The 20,862-nt window shown below is 56.8% G+C and overlaps 9 protein-coding genes across 9 annotated transcripts in view; 4 read left to right on the top strand and 5 right to left on the bottom strand.

Moving 5' to 3' along the window:
* The window catches only part of VDBG_02271 (fumarate hydratase), a gene marked incomplete at both ends in the record, with an annotated part of 1,595 nt that extends 998 nt beyond the window's left edge, over nt 1-597 (top strand). The window contains 2 exons of the mRNA XM_003008037.1: nt 60-349; nt 408-597. Of these exons, the coding sequence (XP_003008083.1) occupies nt 60-349; nt 408-597 (480 nt within the window). The remainder of the gene's footprint in view (nt 1-59; nt 350-407) is intronic.
* Nucleotides 598-2,656: 2,059 nt separating this feature from the next.
* Nucleotides 2,657-5,234, top strand: VDBG_02270 (conserved hypothetical protein; the record flags this gene model as incomplete). The annotated part of the gene is made up of 4 exons (XM_003008036.1): nt 2,657-2,900; nt 2,965-4,307; nt 4,367-4,451; nt 4,504-5,234. 4 exons carry the CDS (start codon nt 2,657-2,659, stop codon nt 5,232-5,234), a joined length of 2,403 nt encoding a protein of 800 aa, XP_003008082.1.
* A 276-nt stretch (nt 5,235-5,510) lies between these two features.
* Nucleotides 5,511-6,507, bottom strand: VDBG_02269 (conserved hypothetical protein; the record flags this gene model as incomplete). The annotated part of the gene is made up of 3 exons (XM_003008035.1): nt 5,511-5,633; nt 5,690-6,165; nt 6,216-6,507. The coding sequence occupies 2 exons, from the start codon at nt 6,304-6,306 to the stop codon at nt 5,726-5,728; spliced, it is 531 nt and encodes a 176-aa protein (XP_003008081.1).
* Nucleotides 6,508-7,041: 534 nt separating this feature from the next.
* VDBG_02268 (conserved hypothetical protein) lies at nt 7,042-8,131 on the top strand (the record flags this gene model as incomplete). The annotated part of the gene is made up of 2 exons (XM_003008034.1): nt 7,042-7,195; nt 7,404-8,131. The coding sequence occupies 2 exons, from the start codon at nt 7,042-7,044 to the stop codon at nt 8,129-8,131; spliced, it is 882 nt and encodes a 293-aa protein (XP_003008080.1).
* A 378-nt stretch (nt 8,132-8,509) lies between these two features.
* Nucleotides 8,510-9,663, bottom strand: VDBG_02267 (NipSnap2; the record flags this gene model as incomplete). Its single annotated transcript, XM_003008033.1, has 3 exons — nt 8,510-8,906; nt 9,025-9,378; nt 9,455-9,663. 3 exons carry the CDS (start codon nt 9,661-9,663, stop codon nt 8,510-8,512), a joined length of 960 nt encoding a protein of 319 aa, XP_003008079.1.
* A 2,219-nt stretch (nt 9,664-11,882) lies between these two features.
* VDBG_02266 (conserved hypothetical protein) lies at nt 11,883-12,866 on the top strand (the record flags this gene model as incomplete). Its single annotated transcript, XM_003008032.1, has 2 exons — nt 11,883-12,039; nt 12,136-12,866. The coding sequence occupies 2 exons, from the start codon at nt 11,883-11,885 to the stop codon at nt 12,864-12,866; spliced, it is 888 nt and encodes a 295-aa protein (XP_003008078.1).
* Nucleotides 12,867-13,127: 261 nt separating this feature from the next.
* On the bottom strand, nt 13,128-14,837 carry VDBG_02265 (26S proteasome regulatory subunit RPN5; the record flags this gene model as incomplete). Its single annotated transcript, XM_003008031.1, has 4 exons — nt 13,128-13,745; nt 13,796-14,515; nt 14,569-14,625; nt 14,680-14,837. 4 exons carry the CDS (start codon nt 14,761-14,763, stop codon nt 13,128-13,130), a joined length of 1,479 nt encoding a protein of 492 aa, XP_003008077.1.
* A 797-nt stretch (nt 14,838-15,634) lies between these two features.
* On the bottom strand, nt 15,635-16,175 carry VDBG_02264 (conserved hypothetical protein; the record flags this gene model as incomplete). The annotated part of the gene is made up of 2 exons (XM_003008030.1): nt 15,635-15,767; nt 15,841-16,175. The coding sequence occupies 2 exons, from the start codon at nt 16,173-16,175 to the stop codon at nt 15,635-15,637; spliced, it is 468 nt and encodes a 155-aa protein (XP_003008076.1).
* Nucleotides 16,176-18,351: 2,176 nt separating this feature from the next.
* VDBG_02263 (predicted protein) lies at nt 18,352-19,607 on the bottom strand (the record flags this gene model as incomplete). Its single annotated transcript, XM_003008029.1, has 3 exons — nt 18,352-18,528; nt 18,587-18,873; nt 18,923-19,607. 3 exons carry the CDS (start codon nt 19,605-19,607, stop codon nt 18,352-18,354), a joined length of 1,149 nt encoding a protein of 382 aa, XP_003008075.1.
* Between the last annotated feature and the right edge of the window lie 1,255 nt (nt 19,608-20,862).

Here is a 20,862-nt window from a genome sequence, read left to right as displayed (position 1 = left end):
CAAGATCGCCCAGGACATCCGCTACCTCGGCAGCGGGCCCCGTGTGCGGCCTCGGCGAGCTCAACCTGCCCGAGAACGAGCCCGGCAGCAGCATCATGCCCGGCAAGGTCAACCCCACCCAGTGCGAGGCCCTCACCATGGTCTGCGCCCAGGTCATGGGCAACCACGTCGCCACCACCATTGGCGGCATGAACGGCCAGTTCGAGCTCAACGTCTACAAGCCCCTCGTCATCCGCAACCTGCTGCACAGCGTCCGCATCCTCAGCGACGGCATGCGCTCGTTTGAGAAGAACCTCGTCGTCGGCCTCGCCGCCAACGAGCAGAAGATTGCCAGCATCATGCAGGAGTCGTATGTTCCCGTCCCTTTCATCGCTTGTGGTTCCAGACATCAGCTAACCCGTACACAGCCTCATGCTCGTCACCTGCCTGAACCCCAAGATCGGATACGACATGGCCAGCAAGGTCGCCAAGAACGCCCACAAGAAGGGCCTCACCCTCAAGGAGAGCGCCATGGAGCTCAACGCCCTGACCGAGGAGGAGTTTGACACGCTGGTGAAGCCCGAGCTCATGGTCGGCCCCGCCGAGTACAAACCGTGAGAGAGAGAGAGAGAGAGAGAGAGAGAGAGAGAGAGAGAGAGCAAAAAAATAGAGGAGTGAACAGGAGAGGCCCGAGTGTATGAGAAATAGACGGAATTGTTGAAGATGGGAAAAGGGGGGGGGAACGGCATCACATGTACACCATCCTAAAAGCATCATGCCATGCGTCACGTAGCCAGCGGGGTCTTTGCATGCTTACTTTGCTGTGAATTGCCGAATCCCTTGAGCAGGCTTACACATATCTTTGCATCTTGCCTCCTGTGATGTGAAGTGTCATGGGTTCATTCATCCGTAATCAATATGCAATTCGAGTTTCGAGATGGTTTGACAAATGCACTATTGATTCCATGGTAACTGCGTGCTACTCAAAATAGAGTGGAAGTTCCGGTATGCATCGTGAGATCTCGGCCAATTTTGGGGGCAAGGATATCCCATAGTACTTCAAGTTAGGGAGCTTGAAGTCCCGGCTTCCAGTTTCAGTTTTGATCTTCTTCCATTGTCAGAAGATAGTAGAATCTTCTTCTATTGTTAGAAGATAGTAGAATCTTCTTCTATTGTTAGAAGATAGTAGAATCTTCTTCTATTGTTAGAAGATAGTAGAATCTTCTTCTATTGTTAGAAGATAGTAGAATCTTCTTCTATTGTTAGAAGATAGTAGAATCTTCTTCTATTGTTAGAAGATAGTAGAATCTTCTTCCATCGTTAGAAGATAGTAGAGAACGACCAGAAGCGGAAGGTCAAGCATTTACTAGCAAGCTAGCTGAAGGCTCTTCCTTGCATCAAGGAGGACGAAGGATGCACACAAATTTCAGGGTCAGTGCAAACAGCCAACAGCTGAGGACCCCGTGTCCCACACTATCATGACGATAGAACAGCGTGTACAGATCAAGACGACACCCGAGCAAGGCGTCAATAGCGTCGGGCATGCCAAGTCGAGTCCTCAGAGCCCATCCCCCACAGCCCTATTACCACTTGTCGTAGCGACGCGCCGCCGTGACCACGTGCTCACCCATGTCCAGTCTCTCGAAGAAACCCATTCGTGCTAGCCACACGGGGAAAGATGCTATCCACACGGAGAAGAGAGCAGGCATCGGCTGGGAACACCTAATCAGGACCTTGCGGGACCCCACGATACCATGCCCCCCCAGCAGGGAATGGCCCAGAGCCAGTGATACTAGGTAGCTGAAAGAGGCCACAGCATGGCTCGTCCATCGGGTCTCAGATCTCAATGATCTAGAAGCCAGCCGCATGCGAGCAGATTCCCATGCCTGACGTAGGTGCCGCTCGTTGACCACCTCCTCCTAAGCGTGGGCGTTCGAAGGGCTTGTCACGCACCGAGTTCCATGGCCTCAACACCACCACAGCCACCCCCCCCCCCCCCAGCCCACGTCTCCAGCGGCATGGCGCAACAAGGCACACACGAAACGCCAGCCGTGCCGACTTTTGCTCCCATCGGACACCTTGAACCGTTGCCTGCAGCACCGAGTCCCCAATCCAATAGCGCCAACGCCTTGCACAGCGTACTCCAGGGGTCCTTCTTCAAACGTCTTGGCGGGGGCCGCTAACACCCCCACGTGCTCCAGCGGCTGGCCCACGACCCCCGACGACATGGATCGCGGAAGTGCATCCGCCCCCCTTTCCACGTGAGGGCGAGAGGTCGTGCTGGACAGCAACGCCATCTTCAAACCCCCAATCCTGTGTCCAGGGCGTCGCGCTCCTCCAATTGTGTCGACGCAGGCTGGAAGGGGGAGGGGAGGGAAGGGGCGTGACGCGATGGGCAGGCTGGAACAAAATGTGGTGCTGCCCCGCGGCGATCCCCCCCTCGCTCCAAGAGCTTGGGACGTCCCACCACCACCGGGCCCTTGAACCGGCGCGGGACTCAGTCAAAGCCAGGCATTTCTTTTGGTTTCCTTTACGTCCAGGAGCTCTCCTCAGTCGATCTTTCTGCAAAGCTATAGCAACAAGAGCTGCTTAGATCGACAACGCGCGCGCACGAACCCCCTCGAGGCCAGTCGATGACACAGGTTCCGAGCCCTCGTGACCAAGGCCAGACGCGGAAATGGCTGTCGACGTGGAAGAGCTGATCATCACTCCCTTCAAAGAGGTGGTCGAACGAGGCCAAGATGCCGTGACCAACGCGCAGGCCGCCGAAGAGGACGACCCCGAGATGGGGACCCAGATGGCGCGCGCCGCCCAAGCCCTCGTCAAGGAAGGGGACCGCGCCTTGAAGAGGCTGCAGCCGATCTGGGACGCCCACGTTGACAAATTCGGTGACGCATTCAAGGACGCCATTCGTGACAGTGGTGAGTCTTGCTTCCAGTTTCTGAACCGTCGAGATGCCCGCAAGAAGCTGACCGCGCGCAAAAGATGAAATCGCAGAGAAGCGGCGCGTCCTGGAGGACCTGCTGTATGACTTTGAGGACTACATCGAGCTCGATTCGTTCGATCTCGACAAGTTTGTCGAGCTGCAGGCGGCTACGAAATCTTTCGCGCTGGATGCCTTGAACATCGTCAAACGCTTAAAAGTCGAAGCGCCAGTACCAACCCCTCCAACACCGAAGTCACCAGTCCACACATTTCCGCCCCTGCCGCCCCTGCCGCCCTCAAGATCAGGCACCCGGGCGAGTTCGCGGCCCACAACTCGCGGAGGAGCGGTCGACTCTCCGGCAGACGGCTTCCAGACCATCTCGCAGTTCCCTCCTCCGCCTCTACCTGGGAGTACACAGGATGAAGCATCTGCCAATGGCAACACGAGGCATCGCAATTCAAGCGGAACCCGCCAGCAGCGACGTACGTCAGGGCTGCAACGCGCCGGGACCACCAGCTCCCGCGCATCGTCTGTCCAAGCAGCAGACTCCCAGGCGATGCCGCTTCGAAGGGTCGACTCGTGGACTACAGCCGTATCCACGAGGCAGCAGCAGAACGAGCCAACGGCTCAACACCACCCTCCACCGCAGCAAGCTCAACCATCGCCCATCGCCCAGGTGTTGCGAGCTGACGGCAAGTCATCCGGCCTCGATGTCCTCGGTGACGAATTCGACCGCGTTCGTATTGTTTCCGAACCTCGGAGACTGTCTCCTCCCGCCCCGTCATCCTCGCCCCGGATATCGGAGTGGGTGACTGGCCAGACGAGTGAGCCGCATCCGGGCGTGCGCCGTTATATCGCGGGCGACAGACCCCCTGAGCATGCCGGCATGGCCAAGGTCGCGACGCGCGTTAATGTTGAGCCTCCGGTGATCCACAGCCGAACGTATCGCAATGGCTACACGTATGGCTCGCCCGTGGACAATACCGGGTATACGTCTGCAACCTCCGTCTTTGACCCCACCAGCCCTTCGACGACGAACCGGACATCTCTCTTCTCAGAACCGAACACATCGTCTGCTGGGCCCTCCCCGCATATCAATCCCAATAGTGAGCCCCGAGGCGCCTCGCACGGAACCTTTTACTCAGAAAGCGATCACATGGCACCGTTGATGCTTCCGCCCTTGTCCGAGCATGACGACGGCCTGATGCTTGCGGACGAGACGAGAACAGTGAGGTCAGAAACAAGTGGGACGCAGATTCGTACCATCTCGACAGGCGCAAGAGAGACGGCGTGTCAGATCGGACCAAAGAGCTCGTTCCACCAGCTCAAAGGATTCTGCGATGGCGCCGAGCTATTCAAGAAAAGCGAGCATGCACGCGGCATGAAACAGGCTTCCATATATGTGAGTTCTTCGATATGCGTAGCTCTCAAGCTCGGTGTAGCTGACAAGCTATGGTGTAGGGCCAGCTTGTTGCAGTCGGCCGCTGCACCAGCTGCGAGTTCTATCTCGTGCACAGTGAGATGACACGCGATCTGGAGAGAGACTGTAAGCTGATCATTGATGTTCTAACGAGGGTCTTTTGCTGATTATACTGCAGCTCGTGCAAACTTCATGAAATTCAATGTTGTGTACCGCCTTCGCTTCATGTTCAAGTCGCACATGACGACCAAGAACCTGACCGAAGTCAGATATGCCTGCCTCTTCTGTACACAGACTGGACACACCGTGAGACACGGTGACGCCACAGCCTTTGTCTCCCAGGAACAGCTCCTTCGTCATCTGTCGCAACATCCACAACCTTTGCCTGAGATTCCTGGAGTGACCGTACTGTACGGAAAGGTGGAGGCAGGCCACGAGCTCGAGGAGGACTACGACCTGCACTTTCCAGATCCGCCGGCACCCAGCCCAGTGCCTGAGACGGCATTAATCATGTTGCCAACCGCCACGGCGATCAAGAGTAACGTGAAGCGGTATGGCGAGGTAGCGCCAGTCGCACCGGACGGGACCGACGATGTGCTCAAATTCTTGATCGGCGCCCAGATTGTGGGGGTTGAGTTCCCTGAGGAATGGGGCGGAAAGTGGTGTAGAGGGTGGCATGATGGCGAAAAAAAGGCGTTTCCGTCGAAAATGGTTGACATCGAAGGCCCGAAACAAAACGAGGTTTCGTTGAATGCGAACAGCAGGATTTCCGTGACCGCTCGGTGGAAATGGAATCCAAAGGATGGCGCACGAACCGGCTGGCTACCCCTTGAAAAGGGGGACGTTATTCAGAACGTCGGCTGTAAGTGGAATCCAATAGGCGTTGTGTTCGACAGGCAAGCTGACTGAAAGGATGTAGGGGTATACCAGGATCACTGGTGTTGGTCGGGAACGAACAACAAGGGAAAGTACGGTGTATTCCCAGCGTCGCATGTCGACCCAAACTCGTTGAAGGAGGGGCGAGAACCAACGAGGAAACCGACCAGCAAGGGGCTATTCAGTCGCAGACGAGTGAGCATCAGTACTGAGTCATCATATAGTGGCGAGCGATGAGAATATGAGAAGATACAGAGACAGTGAACGGCACATGCCACTGACTATGGGTGACTATGGGGGTAAGCGTCGAGGATTCAAGTGGTAAACATTCTGGTCCGAAGGACGAGATATAAAGTATGCACGTATTGCGGCAGGGCTCCGCGGCTCTAGCTACGATCGCGGGCCCCTCGCGGGGTCATCAGAGTAGGGTATCTGTCAATAGAATTAGCAGTGGGCACAATTATGCAGAAGGGGGAGGACCTGCTTACCATGGCGGTCGTTGACATCATTCTGCGTTTTTTCTCTCATTTCAGTGTGATAGCAGCCTCCAGGCAGCTCACTTTCCGTACTCGGCTCTCGTCTCCTCCAAACTCATCACCCTCCATCACAACGTCATCCACGGTGGCGACTGTCCGTGTCCTCACTTGTACCTGACAGTCTGGCTGTTGTTCGAACCAGCTGGCCACGCTCAGGGTCTTCTCAATCGCCTTTCCTGTGCCCAGTACCAACACCTCGCAATTGCTTTCGCCCACAGTGCTGGTGTCTCGATTCAGGAGATTGACACGTTGGGCAAGACTCAGTTTCTTGGTAGATGGAGCCCGGTCTTGAAGCGACCGATCAAGTTGCTTCCGCACACGTTTGACGACGGACATGAACGGTGTCGATGACGAAACATAGATGAGGCGTTCATTGGACGAGGCCGGTTGTTGGCGGCGGGGAATCGCACGCTTCTGGATCTTGGAGCCTGGAGAGGTCAGTCATGTCAAGGGTCTCCAGTCAAGGGAGCTCGCTTACCTTCGGCGAGTCGTGGCAGCTTCTCATGACGGTAAGGCAGCTGGATGGTGCTGGCCGTTTTGCGGCCAGATTCTGGTGGGTTTGGCGCCATGGTAGGCAGCGGTATATGTGTCGTGGGTTGGATGTATAGTGATTGGTTCGCATGCGAAAATTATCCTCGTCTCCAAGTTACAGGAGCAGCAGGGATATTTTCGGCAGCCCGGGCGTATTTTGTTTACTTGTTGTTTTAAGATCGATCTCGGACGAAAGCCTTGAGGGCGTGTGCACGAAGCAGGGTGTACTGTGATTGCGGTGGCTTCTGAAGGCAAAAATGAAGTGACGGTGAGATGATAGTATCATACATCTGTCAGTCTCCACCAGTCCAACCCGCCAGGTGTCGCACCTGCCCAACAGCCAGAAGCAGCCGTGCCTGAAGAATGACAAGGGCAGGTGCAGGCAGGTGGCCCCTGCGGCTCCAACAGTGGGTCCACCTGGCCCCGCTAGTGCCAGGATGACGATGGCCGCCCTGTCAGCGGGCACTCGCGCCGATGCTGGCTGGAGCTTGACCTAAAGACATCCACGTCGCAACTCGCAACCCCGGCGCATGGTATCGCGAGCCACAACAACGGTTCTTTCAGCTGTCGAACCCAGCATGGCTGCCTGCGCGACACACAAGGCCACCACTCCTCAGCACACATAGCCATCATGTCCATTGACATCTGGCCACCTGTCTCTCCCGAAGAGCTCAAGGTGAAAAAGGGGCAGTCCCATGTGAGTGTGTTGACATCTTTGCCATGCCTCCTTCAGCGACCTCCTTCAGCGACCTTGCCGTGTCCCAAGCCCCATCATGCCTCGTTTCCAAACACATTCCTCGCGCCGCAGACTTTCAACGACGTCTGTCGATTCCATGGTGCTAATAGAGATTTCCACCGGCTGCAAGGCCCGCGAATTAGCATGGATCCTCGAGGAGACCCGCGCCGTCATGACCGAGCTCAAGCATGGTCTTGACGGCTGTTACGCGCTCCTCGCTCCCATCGACCCCGGAAGCACTCTTGTCCTCAGCACGCACCGCAATGAGAAAGTCAAGGGACACATCACACGAGTCGGGACGAGGATAGTGAAAGGAGTAAGCTCATCTCATCCATCCGAGTGCCAACCCCCTGGACGCATGAGGAACCATGGCGTTGACACTGTCCTCCCCTGCGCCAGACCATCCACCTCCAGCTGCGGACGCTCCCGACACAGAGCGTCGCCCTCGACCCCCAGAACCCGATCCACATCCCCTCGCTCGAAGCGCTCGGCACCCACTCTCCGAATCCGTCAAGCTCCTCGCCCTCGCCCTCGACTCGCCGCCCTCGCCCCGCCCCATAGCCGACCACCTCCGCGCCCTCTCCATCTCCCTCGCCGCCTCGACCGCCCTCTTGCGCGGCCCGCCCCTCGAATCCCCCGACCCCTCGTGGCAGCACGCCTCCTGGCCCCAGGCGCACTTTGCCCCGCCGCTCCCGCCCAACATCGCCTTCCACCTCTTCCTGCAGGAGGCCACCCTCGTGCTGGCTCTGCGCGCCCTCGAGCCCGCCGACGCCCCGCAGCATTTTGGCCTCAAGCTCGGCCTCGCCCTCGGGACCTATCGCCGCCTCGAGCACGACGAGATGGACCACGTCTATCCGTTTCGCTACAGTCGCCTCACGGCTGGCGGTTCGCGCCACGTCCACCAAGGGGCGTCCGTCAAGCGTCGGCCCACAGGGTTCCACGAGGCAGATGATGATCTCGGCCCCGGAAGCGGCGCCGTCGACGTCTACGTGCGCGAGAAGGTGCGGGTTGAGACGGCGGATCCGAGCCTGCTGAGCCTGTATGCCAAGCTCCTCGCGCTGGGCAACACGCTGGCGCAGGCGAGGAGCAATCTAGCCGCCGTCATGGGCGAGGAACTGGACGACTGAGGTGTGGTAGCCAGAGCTGCAGGGATGGATGTAAGAGTAGAAAATGGTTCGTGGTGTTGGGATACCCTAGGATTGGCAAACACTACGGGGTGGGGGTTTGGCCTCAAGGTAATTTTGCACGAAGAAGATGAAACGAAACAAGCAGGCACACAAGATATTTTTCAGCGTTTGCCGCCTGCATCAATTCTGCGTGATCTCTGGCAATCTCGCCGCTCGCCCGCCTGCCGTAGCAAGGTATACGTACAAATGGCTCTCCGATGATCCGTACAACTCCCACGAAGAAAAAGACAGGCAAAAAAAAAAAAAGAAAACCATGGCAAAAGGGGTGACGACCCTTGCCCGTCGAGGTGGTCTTGTAGCAGAGTAGCAAAAGCTAGTTTATTGCACTGGTGACCAGGGCATAGGCGTCAGGATCCTCGACTCCATCTTCTGGATGAGGGGCACCGTCTTGTGGACCGTCTCGCTCCATCCCTCAATCTGCCAGCTCTGTTCGCGACGGATCTTGCGCTCCTCCAGGTTGGCAAACTGCCAGAGGTGGTGGACGGTGTTGAGGTCGCCAATCTGGACGAACCAGGCGCCGACGCCCTCCATGACCTCGCGGCGGGCCTTGAGGCCGCGCCTCCAGTGCGTCTCCCACTCGAGCAGGTTGCCCGGGTGCAGGGTGTACCGAGCGCAGCTCAAAGATGCCGCCGAGCTTGCGCGGGGGCGTCGTGGGCCAGAAGGAGAACTCCTGCATGAGGGAGTTCTTCCTGGAGTGGATGAGGCTGCGGAGCTTCTTTTCAAAGTCGGCGTACTCGGGGTGATTGGCGATGTTGTGGATCGACTCGTGGTACCCCTGGTATCGCTGGTACTCCCAGATGTGGACTGACTCGTTAGTTCATTCAACCACAGACCTCCTGCGGCTGCTGTCAGTGCAGGTGCAGGTGGGCGTGTACTCACCAAAGGTGTTGGTGTCGCCAATCTCGGTTCTCCAGCTTCCCACGAGGTGGACCTTGTTCTCGGGCAGAGCGGCCATCTTGGGGTACCAATTGCTGATGAGGTCGACGTACTCCTCGAGCCTGTCCTGCTTGACCTCGTGGAAGGAGATGGTGTGAACATATTTGCCGCGGGCAAGGACCTGGCTGAAGCTCGCCTCGAGCTGGGCCTCGAGCTCGCGCCCTTCCTTGGTCCCATAGATGAGGTTCGTTAGCGGACCGGCCTTCTTGGTAGGCTCTTTGGCGTCGGCCTTGGATCCTGCAGAAGAGGCACTCAGTGAGCCGAGTTTCTCGGCGTCGGCGGGGACAGGAGAGAGGGGGGTGGAGGGAGGAACGATGAGCCACGCACTTGCTTCCGCTGCTCTGCTGGTCAACCAACTGCTCTCGGAATGCCTGCTGCCTCTTGTTGAATTCTTCGACGCTCTGGGGCGAAGCGCTGATGTCGGCCATGCCGGGCGTCTTGGTGCATGGCTGGCCAGTGGTGGAGAAGGCGGCTCGCAGCGCCGTGCGGGGGGTCGCTGCGCCGGCAGCTGCGCGCACCAAACGCTGGCTCAGCATGGTGAAGGTGAGGAGGGCGGTGACGGAGGGAAGGGAAGCGGTTGCTGGTGGTGTTGATGGTGTTGCTGAGGTCAAAGTGGCAGAAGCAATGGAAGGTCGGCGCGCCGGCAAGGAAGAGGCGGCTGAATGGTTTGATCAACGCACGGGAGTGCGCACGGTAGATTGTGACCGAAGCGTCGAGCTATATTGAGATCCCGAGGTGCAGCAGGTAGAGAGGCAGGGCGGCGGAAAGCAGGCAGGTACTTCCGAGAGAGAGAGAGAGAGAGAGAGAGAGCAGGGACCGTGTTGTGCTGTTTGGCAGCGTTTCACAAGCAGAAGCGGGAAGCAAGCTGTTGCTGGTCAGATAGCCGCGCCGTGGGAGTGCAGCTTCAAGGGGTAATTGGATGGTGGTTTGGGATGCTGAGCAATGAGTGATCTCCTATTGCAGTTCACCCCGCACTTGGAGTAAGGGTAATTGATTGGAAGGTCGGCCCAGGGCAGGTGATGCTGGCAGGCAAAAGGGGATGGATGTGCAGGATGGTGGTGTGGTGTGCGTGGTGTGGGTGACAGTGCGTGACGGACAAAGGGAGGGGGGAAAGGTGTGGCCGTTACTCTCCCGTTGTACAGGTGCTGGATCTGGGGAAAGCTGGGCTTCGGGGGGGGGTGGGCTCGCCCACGGCAGAAGCAACGGGGGACAGCTCATGTGGGTCGGAACCCAGAACTGGCTCGTTTCGCCGGACCAGTGCGGAGAAGCTGGGCATGATGTCACCTGACGGAGAAATCAAGCGCCGTCTGCAGCACGTGACCTTGGGCTTATCATCCACGAGGCTTATCGACCAAAATGTCCAGTCAGCACAGTGAGGAACTCCTGCCTGAGGCTGCCTGTCCGGCTAGCGGCTCAACCCGACGACAGACGAGGCATCGGAGGAAAAAGGCTCTCTCTTGATAGCTTCACCTCGGACCCTTGAATCAACCACCCTCAAACGCCAATCCCCACCAACTCAACGCCTCCCCACAAATCGTCAAGATGCTCTTCGGTGCTACCCCCCTCAAGAAGTTCCCGGCGCCCGTTCGTACGTCAATCGCTGCTGCTGCATCCGCTCGCGCCTCATCCGTACTGACCCGAATGTAGTGAGGCCCATGGCTCCCTTCTACGCCGCTGGTACGATTGCCGACTCCTGACCCCCCGAACCTCGACACAAAAACCGCGAGACAGCAACGGAGGACAGACTCGCGACGAAATCAGCATACTGACACATACGACAGGCCTCATCATCGCCTACGGCATCAACTCTGCCCAGAACGCCATGATGGCTTGTATGTCCACCATGAGCCATTGACTCCCTACGAAGCACGAGGAAACTGACAGCGCATTGCAGCCGACGAGTGGAAGAAGGATGCCCGCAACCCTGCCGTCAAGGCCGGTCACTAAATCGATCGTCGATCGGGACGGGGTGCCAAGGAGATGGAAGTCGTATGAACAGAGGCTAGTTCGGCAAGAAACAAACATGCATCGAACGACCACCGACGACGTGCTAGAGGACGATTGTATCATAGACCGGCGACACGCATTAATTGAGTTGTTACCGATTTGACACACACCTTCATTCATACGAGTACGCGACGCTACCTCAAGGCATCATGAAGTAATGGCTGTTTGTCGACGACCACGCACATCCCCCAACAGAAATGTAATGGCCACCGCGACACTCTGAACCATGGAGTGTGGCCGGGGTCATTACTGAGGCCTTACACTGCGGCGTGGCATTTGTTCTCCGAGGTAGTCCTTTTGATCCTTTGAGTGATCGAGTGAAGCCTCGTAATCACGTGACGTCCGCAAGCCGCCATGTGTACACTACATCTCGCGAATCTTCATTCCGAAAGTTTAATGACAGCCGCGACTGATTCGTAGATATGTGGATTACTTACTGCAGTCAAGATATTTGCTGCAGTCAAGACAGACTTGCATTACGCTTCAAATCGGTATGAATCATCCGGCGGCTTTGCATGTCCCGAATGTAATCGGCTCCCACGACGCCCTTACAGTGACAATTGCATGCTAGATCCACTTAATGAGGCGCTCTTCAACTCAACAACCGCACCACATGCGATCTCTCCGATTGTCCAGGCACCCGGCTCTACGACGTCCGACACCTCCAGGTACACGTACATTGCCAACTTACCCGTCTAGATCATACGTGGGGCTCTGTCGATTTATTCCTCTCACCACAGTTGCACCCATGTCTACGGCAACAATCCCAGTGCCTAACGGCACGGCTGATAAGAAACCAAGAGCCAACACCAAGAAGGAATTCAAGATTCTCATGCTACATGGTAAGCTATGCGCATCCAGCGTTCTCCATCTCTCGTTCTATCAAGTGCCGCCCATCATAGGATGTGTGATGAAACGCAGCCCGCCAACGAAAACGCGCCCAGTCGCAAAACTCATCTCCATCTTACCGCCCCTTGGAAACCTCGACTAACACGCGCCAGGCTACACGCAATCGGGACCCCTCTTCCGCTCCAAGACGCGCGCGCTCGAGAAGCTCCTAGCCAAGGCTCTCACGCCCCTGAACCTGACCCTGAACTGCATCTACCCCACCGCGCCGATCAAGCTCAACCCCGCCGACATCCCCGGCTACCAGCCGCCGGCGGACGACGCCGAGGACATGCCGGCGCCGGACTCGTGGCCTGGTTCCGCCCGCCGCGACAACCCGTCAGACGCCCGACAGCCGTCCTACATTGGCCTTCGACGAGGGCATGTCGGCCATAGGTCTCGACCCTCCGCTTCGGTCCGACCCGACCGATGCAGTCCTCGGCTTCAGCCAGGAGGGCGGCGAGCCGCCGCTCTCGTCGCCGCCGCCCTGGAGACGCCGCATCGTGCGATCCCCGCCGACCAGGCCGCCTGGGTGACGGCCCTGCGCGAGGCCAACGACGGTCGCGGCCTGCGGTTCGCGGCCGTGTACTCGGGCTTCTTTGCCGTGGACGAATCGCTGGCCTGGTGCTTTGAGCCCAAGATCCGGACGCCGACCATCCAGTTCATCGGCAGCCTCGATACGGTCGTCGACGAGGGCCGCAGCCGGGCGCTGGTCGACCGCTGCGAGGAGGCGGCGGTCGTGGTCCACCCAGGCGGCCACTATGTGCCCATCTCGAAGGAGTGGGCCATGGCGCTGGCGGGGTACGTCAAGCACCATGCGCAGGACCTAGAGGCTGCCAAGATGTAGGGGAGTCCGTCAGTGCATAGCATGCAACATAGACACTAGATGATCGCAAGGTAGACATCAAGGTTACATGCCCCATCTCGACGGGGTTGATATTCTATATTCTACAGTGACAAGTCTCCAGACGAGTCCGCCGTCCGCGGTTATTCTCGTCACAATCACAGAGTCGCTTCGCCGCCCAGCCCATTTGTTAGCCGATCCTCCAAAGCAGACACGTGTAGCCGTTCCCCGAGCGTCTGAAGACTGACACACTGTCAGACTGGCTTAGCGTGCCTTCGCGGCCGTCTTGCCCTTGCTTGACTTGGACGTGGGCTGGATGCGCGCCATCATCTCCTCCTTGGTGATGAGGTGGTCGATCCTCTCCAACAGACCGAGAAGGCTCTTCATGTTGCCGCTCCACTCGTTCAGGACGTCATCGGCATCTCTGGGCTTGGCGAAGCTGACGATGCGCGCTGGTCGATCAATCTTGGCGTAGACCGTCTTGGAGGTGACCAGGTCACTGATGTACTTCTCCGTCTCATCTTCGGTCAGATCCAACAGCTGAGTGAGACGGCTCATCTGGATGCGAGTGTAATACTTGGCCACAACGCGGACGTTGTGCTCAATGACACGCTTGCGAAGATCTTCCCAGCGCTGGTGCGCCTTCTCATCCGCAGACTGACCAGCCTGGGCGTCGAAAACGTCGGTCTGGCAGAGATCAGGGCCGAACCTCTTAGCCACTTCGGGCCACCTCATAATCTCATGAACTGTGAAGAGCTTCAAAATCTCCTCCTCGACGGGCACCTGGGCATTGCGGGTGTCACGCAAAATTCGGTGCAGGAGGTCATGTTGCTCGTTGTCGTGGGGTGCGAGGATGACAAAGTAAATGATGCGCTGGAGCACCTAGGAACAGAATTAGCGGTGCATAGAACAGGTGGAACTCGCATACGTACCGGGTGCAGCTTGGCAGGGTCGTTCTCGACAGCCTCCGTGTCCAGGACTTGTCGGTAGTTCTTGCAAACCTCGAGGTACTTGTTGTCGTGCTTCGCCAGGATGATCTGCTGCTCGTAGTATCGCAGCTTTAGGTCTGTTGTGTCATCCACCTTTTCTTCTGGCACCTCTTCACCACGAAGCCTCTTCTTCTCGCGCTCCTTCTGCTCCTTCTCCAGCTGCTCGGGTGTCTTCTTCGGTTTCCTGGACAGATACCGGGTGCTGATCTTCCTGCTCAGAATGCCGGCCTGGGTCCAATCTCCGCTCTCGATGCACAGGGCGACCTGCGCAAGAATGAACTCTGTCTTTTCTCTCCGGTCCATAGAACCAAACGTTTCCACCTGCAGTTCGCACAGAATCTCTGTCGCAGCCTTGAGGTCGCCCTGTTCCTTCTTGATATCGGACAGAATCTTGGTGACGCGCGCGCGCTCAACTTCGACGAAGATCTTGCCCTCGGTGACAGTTCGTAGAGTCTCAATGAGCGACAGCTTGATTTTGAGGTCTGGCGTCTCGTCGAGGAAGCCAACAACGGTCTGCACCATCTTGGTAATGGCCTGCTTCAGCTGACTGTGCTTCTTCGACAAGACGAGCACCTGCTCGTTGAGAAGAGACCAGTTCTTCGCATTCTTGCAGATTGTGACGATGGCGACCAGCACGCGAGACGTGGAGGCGAGATCTGAAGCCTGGGGGTTGGTCAGCAATATGGTCGGTGTTGGCATGACGTCGACAAACGCACTTGACGAGTTTGCTTCTCGAGCACGGCAAGACGCTCGACAGCGGCCTGGATGTCGCTCTACAATTCCAAAGTTAGCGGCGGTCCTGCTGCTGCGTTCGTGGGCTGGCGCACCGATGCGAGCTGCTCCGCTTCGGGGATCTGCTTGTCGGCCTCCTTCGAGAAGTCCTTCTCGGGCTTGAGGGCTCCTTCCGACATGATGGCGGGTATTGGTGGTTTTCGTGACGCGATATATCTTCTGTCGGGAAGTGGGGAGTTGAGCAGATGTCGAGGAAACGAGGTGTTGGTGGTTGATGTTGCAAGGGTCGTTGGTGGTGATCGTTGTTTGGCGGCGACCTGGAGCTTCTCTGTTCGAAGCCCGCCCAGGCTAGGTACCAGGTAGCTCACGCAACATGCTCGTGCCTGCCGGCGGCGGGCCCACTATTGCGCATGGTGACGGCAAAGCGTTTGGCCGGCCGCCGTGGTGTGCTGACGTAATGGGATATCAAACTCAGGATCATGACTTTTGGTTGAGGCTAGCACCATTCAGGTCCAGATTCCAAATCCTGGGAATCAACGTGTTCCCCTTGTTTACCGCCGGTCCGTAAAGCTACAAAGCTACGCACAGGAATGGCATGCCGTACCTCGTGAAGCATTGAGTCACATGAGTATGAGTCTGGGTCTGTGGTCGGAATACTGGATACATGACACCGCCAAACATCCGGGAAATTCGATTGACTTGACGAGGCCAATTTGCAATGCTCGCGCGTCCCGTTTAGCGCATTGACGATAGACAATGTCTAGCCACATCCTGTTCGGTAACGTCTCATCATAGGCATTGTACATTGTCCTCGCTTCAAGGCCTAGCCCGGCGCTGAGAATATACGAAGCCTCCAAAGCCTAGTCTACTCACGACGAATCATAACGGGCGCGCAGGTAAATTCATGTCATGGGTTTGTTTTATCATTTGTCCATTACTAGGGAGACTGTAGACGTTTCAAGCCTGCCCCTCATATGTACCGCTACAACTAAATATACAGCCACTGTGAACATGGCACTACCCGTAACCTTTCTATCCGAAATTCAATGCTTAAGCCTGGGCGGGAGCATCAGGCAGGCTGTCGATGACAATGGTGGTGGGGTTCTGCTGCTGGCAGATAAAGTCACCAAGGCCGCCAGCACGGCAGTAGGTGAAGATCTCGCCAGTACCGTAGAAGCCGAAGCTGTCCAAGGATGTCAGTCACATGAATTCGCAAATGAGATTTCTCCTCGCGTTCAAGGGGAGGGTCAACTTACGCAAGGCCGAGCTCGTGGTACAGGCGCAGGGCGAACTCAAACTCCTCACCAGGGTACAGGGCGAAGCGGTACTTGGACTCGCCGCAGGTGATGACCTCGGAAGGCAGGCCGGGGTTCTCAGCCTCGCAGAGGAGGCCGTCGGCGTCCTCGCCGCTCAGCTTGAAGTTGACGTACTTGATGGTGCCGTCCTCGCCCTTGCGGACGTTGAAGTCGGCAATATCGATGTTCTCGTACGTGTTAGGGTCGGGAGGAGCACCAGTGGAGCCGGGAGACGCGGGGGCCGCGAGGGCAGAGGCGCCAAAGAGGGCGGCGGCGGCGGCAAGGGTGAACTGCATTTTGATGTTGGGTGAGGTTGAAGGTTTGAGGGTTTGTGTGAACGATTGGTGATTGTGTGAAGTCTCAAGGATGCTCTGGTGTGATTCGGGGTGTTGATCTGGTTCCAAATCGCTAGCAGAGACGGGCAACGCGGTCTCTTTATACTACATCTCGAGCCTCAATACGAATGCCCAACGTCACAAGCCTCCGACGCATCCTGGAGGTCGACGTCACCAACACTCGACAGGCGGGGACGGCAGTGTGGATCGCAGGTCGGGCTACGTGCCGGACCTTCTCCAGATTTCCGTCTCTTGGCCACCGATACGAGGCGCCCGAAGCAGTCTTGGCCCCGGCAAGCAACGGGTGCGCTAAGATACGTAGCATGCCTAGACGCAGGGTCCTATGCCTACGGCAAACCATTGTGTGCTTTTCTACTCTCGCCAGACCGCCTCCTGCTGCGATCACCAGCTCGCAATCTCGTATGAGTTCCTCACCTGGGTTTCCACTGGGAAAATACCTAGGTCAGCGGCAGCCACGGCCGTTGCCCAGCCATGCGACCCTCACTGCCGTTGCATTGCTGGACGATAGTGGTGGCGTCGTGGACGATCTTCTCGTATCGCCCCGGGACAGGGTCCTTTCTCCGATGTGGGGAGCGCGCTATGCAGGGCTGCTGATCAGGTCAATTGCGAGCAAGCCGGCATTCCAATGTCTTGCCAGAGAGGTGCAGGTGGGAAATGCTCCACTGCCAACACTGCATTTCGCCCCGTGCGGCAACAGCCTTGCTCGTGTCCCTCGACCATACTGACACGGATGCCTGACGTCGTTGCAAACCTCGGGCAAGCTGAGAGCTGGGCAGCCAATGATGGAAGCCAAGTCGGACAGGCCCACCATGACTCGGGCCGCCATTTTCATCTCTCTCCCTCACTCTCTCGCGCCAGTGGCAACGTGTCGGCTCCGAACCGCCCGGCCGTTCGCTTTCTCCGTTCGTCCAACGTCCTTGGGTCAGGCCTTGTCGTACATGATTGCTGCGCTTCTTCTCGTAGCGGTCAGGGCAATGCTATTTCGAGAGCATTATGCAATAGGTAGAGTGGCGGCCCTCCCGGGACCCTAACCCATTCCTGTACTCTAGCGTTGTTTTTCGGTGTTAACTGTCCAGATTTGTCGTCATTGTCATCGAGAGTTGGCCAAAAGAGGGTCCTGTGCTGGCTCCAGATTTCCGAAAGCGAACCACTGGACTGATTCAGGCAACATCCTCTTCAGCCCAAGATCACCTTGGCACTAACTTCTCTCTAACATCATTATCATCACGAGGCTGTGTTTTGTCGATCAACAGATGGGTTTCATTTGGTCACTTCTCCTTGGACAAATGTTACGTTACCCCTGGCGCCTAAGACATCAAGCCGGCTTGAAAGTCAGAATCGGAGCGGACCTCACTACGTTGATTATTCGGATAGCATGCCCCATTTAACCCCCCCCCCCCCCCGAGAAAAAGAAGCTATCAACCAAGCAGGAAGTACGAGGCTCCTTCAGAGTCTGGATGCAGGTGAATGATGTTTGTAAATGAGTGGAATTGAGCTACTGCCCCAAGATGAAAACAGCCACGCATGAAGCACATCCAAAGTGCACACGTGCAAGGCAAGTCGAGTGCGGCTACGGTGAGGAGAGGTTCCTCAACGTTTTCCCCAGAGGCACTTTCAGTATACATTCGCCTTTGCAATGCAATGGAATACTCTCGCGCATTTTGCATTTCTTGATAGTAGCTTCTCTTTCCTTACTATCTCGGTGTCACTCTGCATTTGGGTGCTGTCTTTACTTTCTCTGCTTATCTCATGACTTCGGAGTATACCCACGCGTCAGCAAACTCTTCGCATGGTAGAGCAGGTTGCCCCGTGATCGCGTTGCCTACTACAAGTCTACGAGATCATCACAACACTCTCTTCAGCGACGATTCACGAGTTGCGGATGTGGCTCTGGCTAGTGAGGACTGATTGACTACCGTGACTAGCAGGGTCCAAAGCTTCTACCCGATGCCCGTTGCCGGGCCTCGAGCCCCAAGCAAGAGGTATTGCCCTCTTCCACTCTAAGCAAGATACTTGAGAAGACTGATATGAAAACCAATACCATCATGTGCTTCAAGCCAAGAGGCTCCCGCATTAGGTAATGACTGAGGTACGCAGCAAAAGAAGGCTTACGTCGTTACTCGAAGTTGGCCTTAATCAAGCGGGTGATTTGCTCAACAGTCTCCTTTTGAATCTTGGCCTGGGCATCCTTTGCCTCGGTCGGCTTGGCTGTCGAGACAGGCTTGAAAGCGGAGTTCTTGAACGAGATCATCTTCCTGACAGGCTTGGAGACGTATCTGGGGCTTGGTGTTTTCTTCTTCACGATGGTCAGCAGAAGCTTTCAGGTCAATAGGGTGATACTGCTTACATACCAAGGCCTCACCCTTCGCCTCGTACTCCTCATTTTCAGGGCTGAGGCCACGGCGGACATTCCTGACGGGAAACCCGAAGGGCACGCCGACCCTGCGAACACCAACGGGGACAGCCTGAGGGGCGGCCATGATGGGGGCCGGAGCAGGCTGAGGCACGTAGGCCGGCTGAACCGGCTGGGCTGGCTGGTAGACGGGCGCGACCGGAGCGGGCTGGTAAGCAGGCATGGGCTGAGGAACGTTGACGTAGCGGTTGACGCCAGGGTGGTTGACCTCGCCGCCGTCGTAGCCTTGGCAGCCTTGCGGGCCTTTTCCTTCCCGTTCCTTCTGCACAGGTACTCGCGCTCGTTCTTCGGCATCGCCGCTCAGCCTGCCTTGCGGCAGCCCTCGTCAACCTTCGCGCCGCTTGCGCTCGAGAATAGAGGCGGTCCAGGCGCTGCGACTCCTCGAGGATCTTTGCGCTCCTCCTCCTTCTCCTTCTTTCGGGCGTCGGCGAGGGCTTTCTTTGACCCAGGAGGTGACGTCCTTCTCCTGCTGCTTGTTGATCTTCTGGAGGCGCTTCTTCTCGGCGGAGCTCGCCGGCGAGCTTCTGGACCTTTGCGGCGTCCTTGGCGGCATCCTCGGCGGCCTTGCGCTGCTGGTACGCGGCCTCCTTGGCCTCGGCGGCCTGCTGTGCCTCGAGGGCGACACGGTCAGCCTCCTGTTTCTCGGTGATCTCGCGTTGCTTGGCTTCTTGCTCGGTGGCAACCTCGATGGCGTTGGCCTCTGCCATGGCGTCCTTGATCCATCTGTTGAGTTCTGCCTTGCTGGCGGCGGGTGTGGCGGGTGCGGCGGGTGCGGCGGGTCTCGGAGCAGGCTCGGTCGACTTGATGACGCCGGGAACGTCGTCGTACACAGAATCTTCGGCGCCGGAACCGACACTAGGCCCAGCCTTAATGATCTTGCCCGTACGAGGCACTTTGTTGCCGGCGTTGACGGAGCCAAGGATGGCGCAGGCCGTGATGATACCAGTAGCGAAACGCATTTTGAGGTTTGTTTGGGAGAGATGAGAGCTTTGGGTGGGTGTACGTGTTCGTGTCAGTGAAGTTGAAGTTGGACGATTTCGAGTGCCGATGAGGAATGCTGAGTTCCTGGAAATATGAGACCTTCTCTCGAAACTTCGCTCTTATATAGATTCCCAGTGAGCTCAAATCACTCGGTTTTCCTTGGCCAGAAAGGTCCCCCAAATCAAGTTGTTAACCTTTACAGGCACATGATGGGAACTTTTTGAAGGCCTACAGGGTGTGAGAACCTTTATATGATTTTGAGACGTCAAGGTTCTGTACAGTCTTCTCTCATACGAGTGCTTCAACTTTCAAAATGTAAGCCCTGGATGAAAGGTGCCACACTCTTTTCGCCTCGCGTCTGACGCCTCCCATGCATCGTTTCAAGCCACCAGTCAGACTTGGTTTTGCAGTCCATGATCGCACGTTGCTTTAGCTTTGGCAATAAATGCATGTATTTAGACACGTGCTGGGACCGAAAGTGATATAGACTTCCTCTCAAGCCTAGCCATGCTTCAGGTTGGGTGACTTTCGAGGGTTTGAGCCTGAATAGAGACCATTCACGTCTAGAAATGTGTCTGCGATGTAAGGTAGGTTCGTGAAAGTGGAACGATGGATGGCGACCGAACCCAAAGGCAGACTCAGATGTGGACATGGGGCGAGATATTGTTTCGAAAGGTCTTGAATGACGTGACGTCGACTCTCCAGGTTCCAAGGCTTCTTCAGCTTGATCATGTGAAGCAAGGCAAGTCGAGCAACAATTAAGCGTATCCATGATATATGGTCACACCTTGATGAACATGAGGCATTGCAAAGCCAATCATAATTGACATGTCCGTATTATGAAGAGACCAGCAATAGCCAAGACAGCAAGCTTCAACTGGAAGCGTTTTCAGCATCAGTAACCACGTTTTCCTCCAGATAGTCAAGACCACACCACGAAACTGATTTGGTTAGTCAGCACCTCGAGCATACCATGAGGTCCATCTCCGGCCTCGAAACGAGCAGAGCAAGATCTTTGCAGGGCAGCCTCCATTCGTCAATACCGCTGACAGCAAGGGGAAGATGCCAACCTTGTTGGCCCCATCACGCCACGCGAGGTACCCAGAGTTCAGATCTTGGCTGCCAGCCCCGCAGAAAGTTCGCCAGAGGCGCTCCAGTCGAGTCTCAGCCCACTTTCTGTTGACTACGATGCTCGACGAACTTAGAGCGGATATGGGGACCCTTGGAAAGGTG

The sequence above is a fragment of the Verticillium alfalfae genome, genomic scaffold (assembly GCF_000150825.1).
Source record: "Verticillium alfalfae VaMs.102 supercont1.2 genomic scaffold, whole genome shotgun sequence".
NCBI lineage: Eukaryota > Fungi > Ascomycota > Sordariomycetes > Glomerellales > Plectosphaerellaceae > Verticillium > Verticillium alfalfae.
The sequence above is the reverse complement of the archived record's forward strand: the minus strand, read 5'-3'. Positions and strand labels throughout refer to the sequence as shown.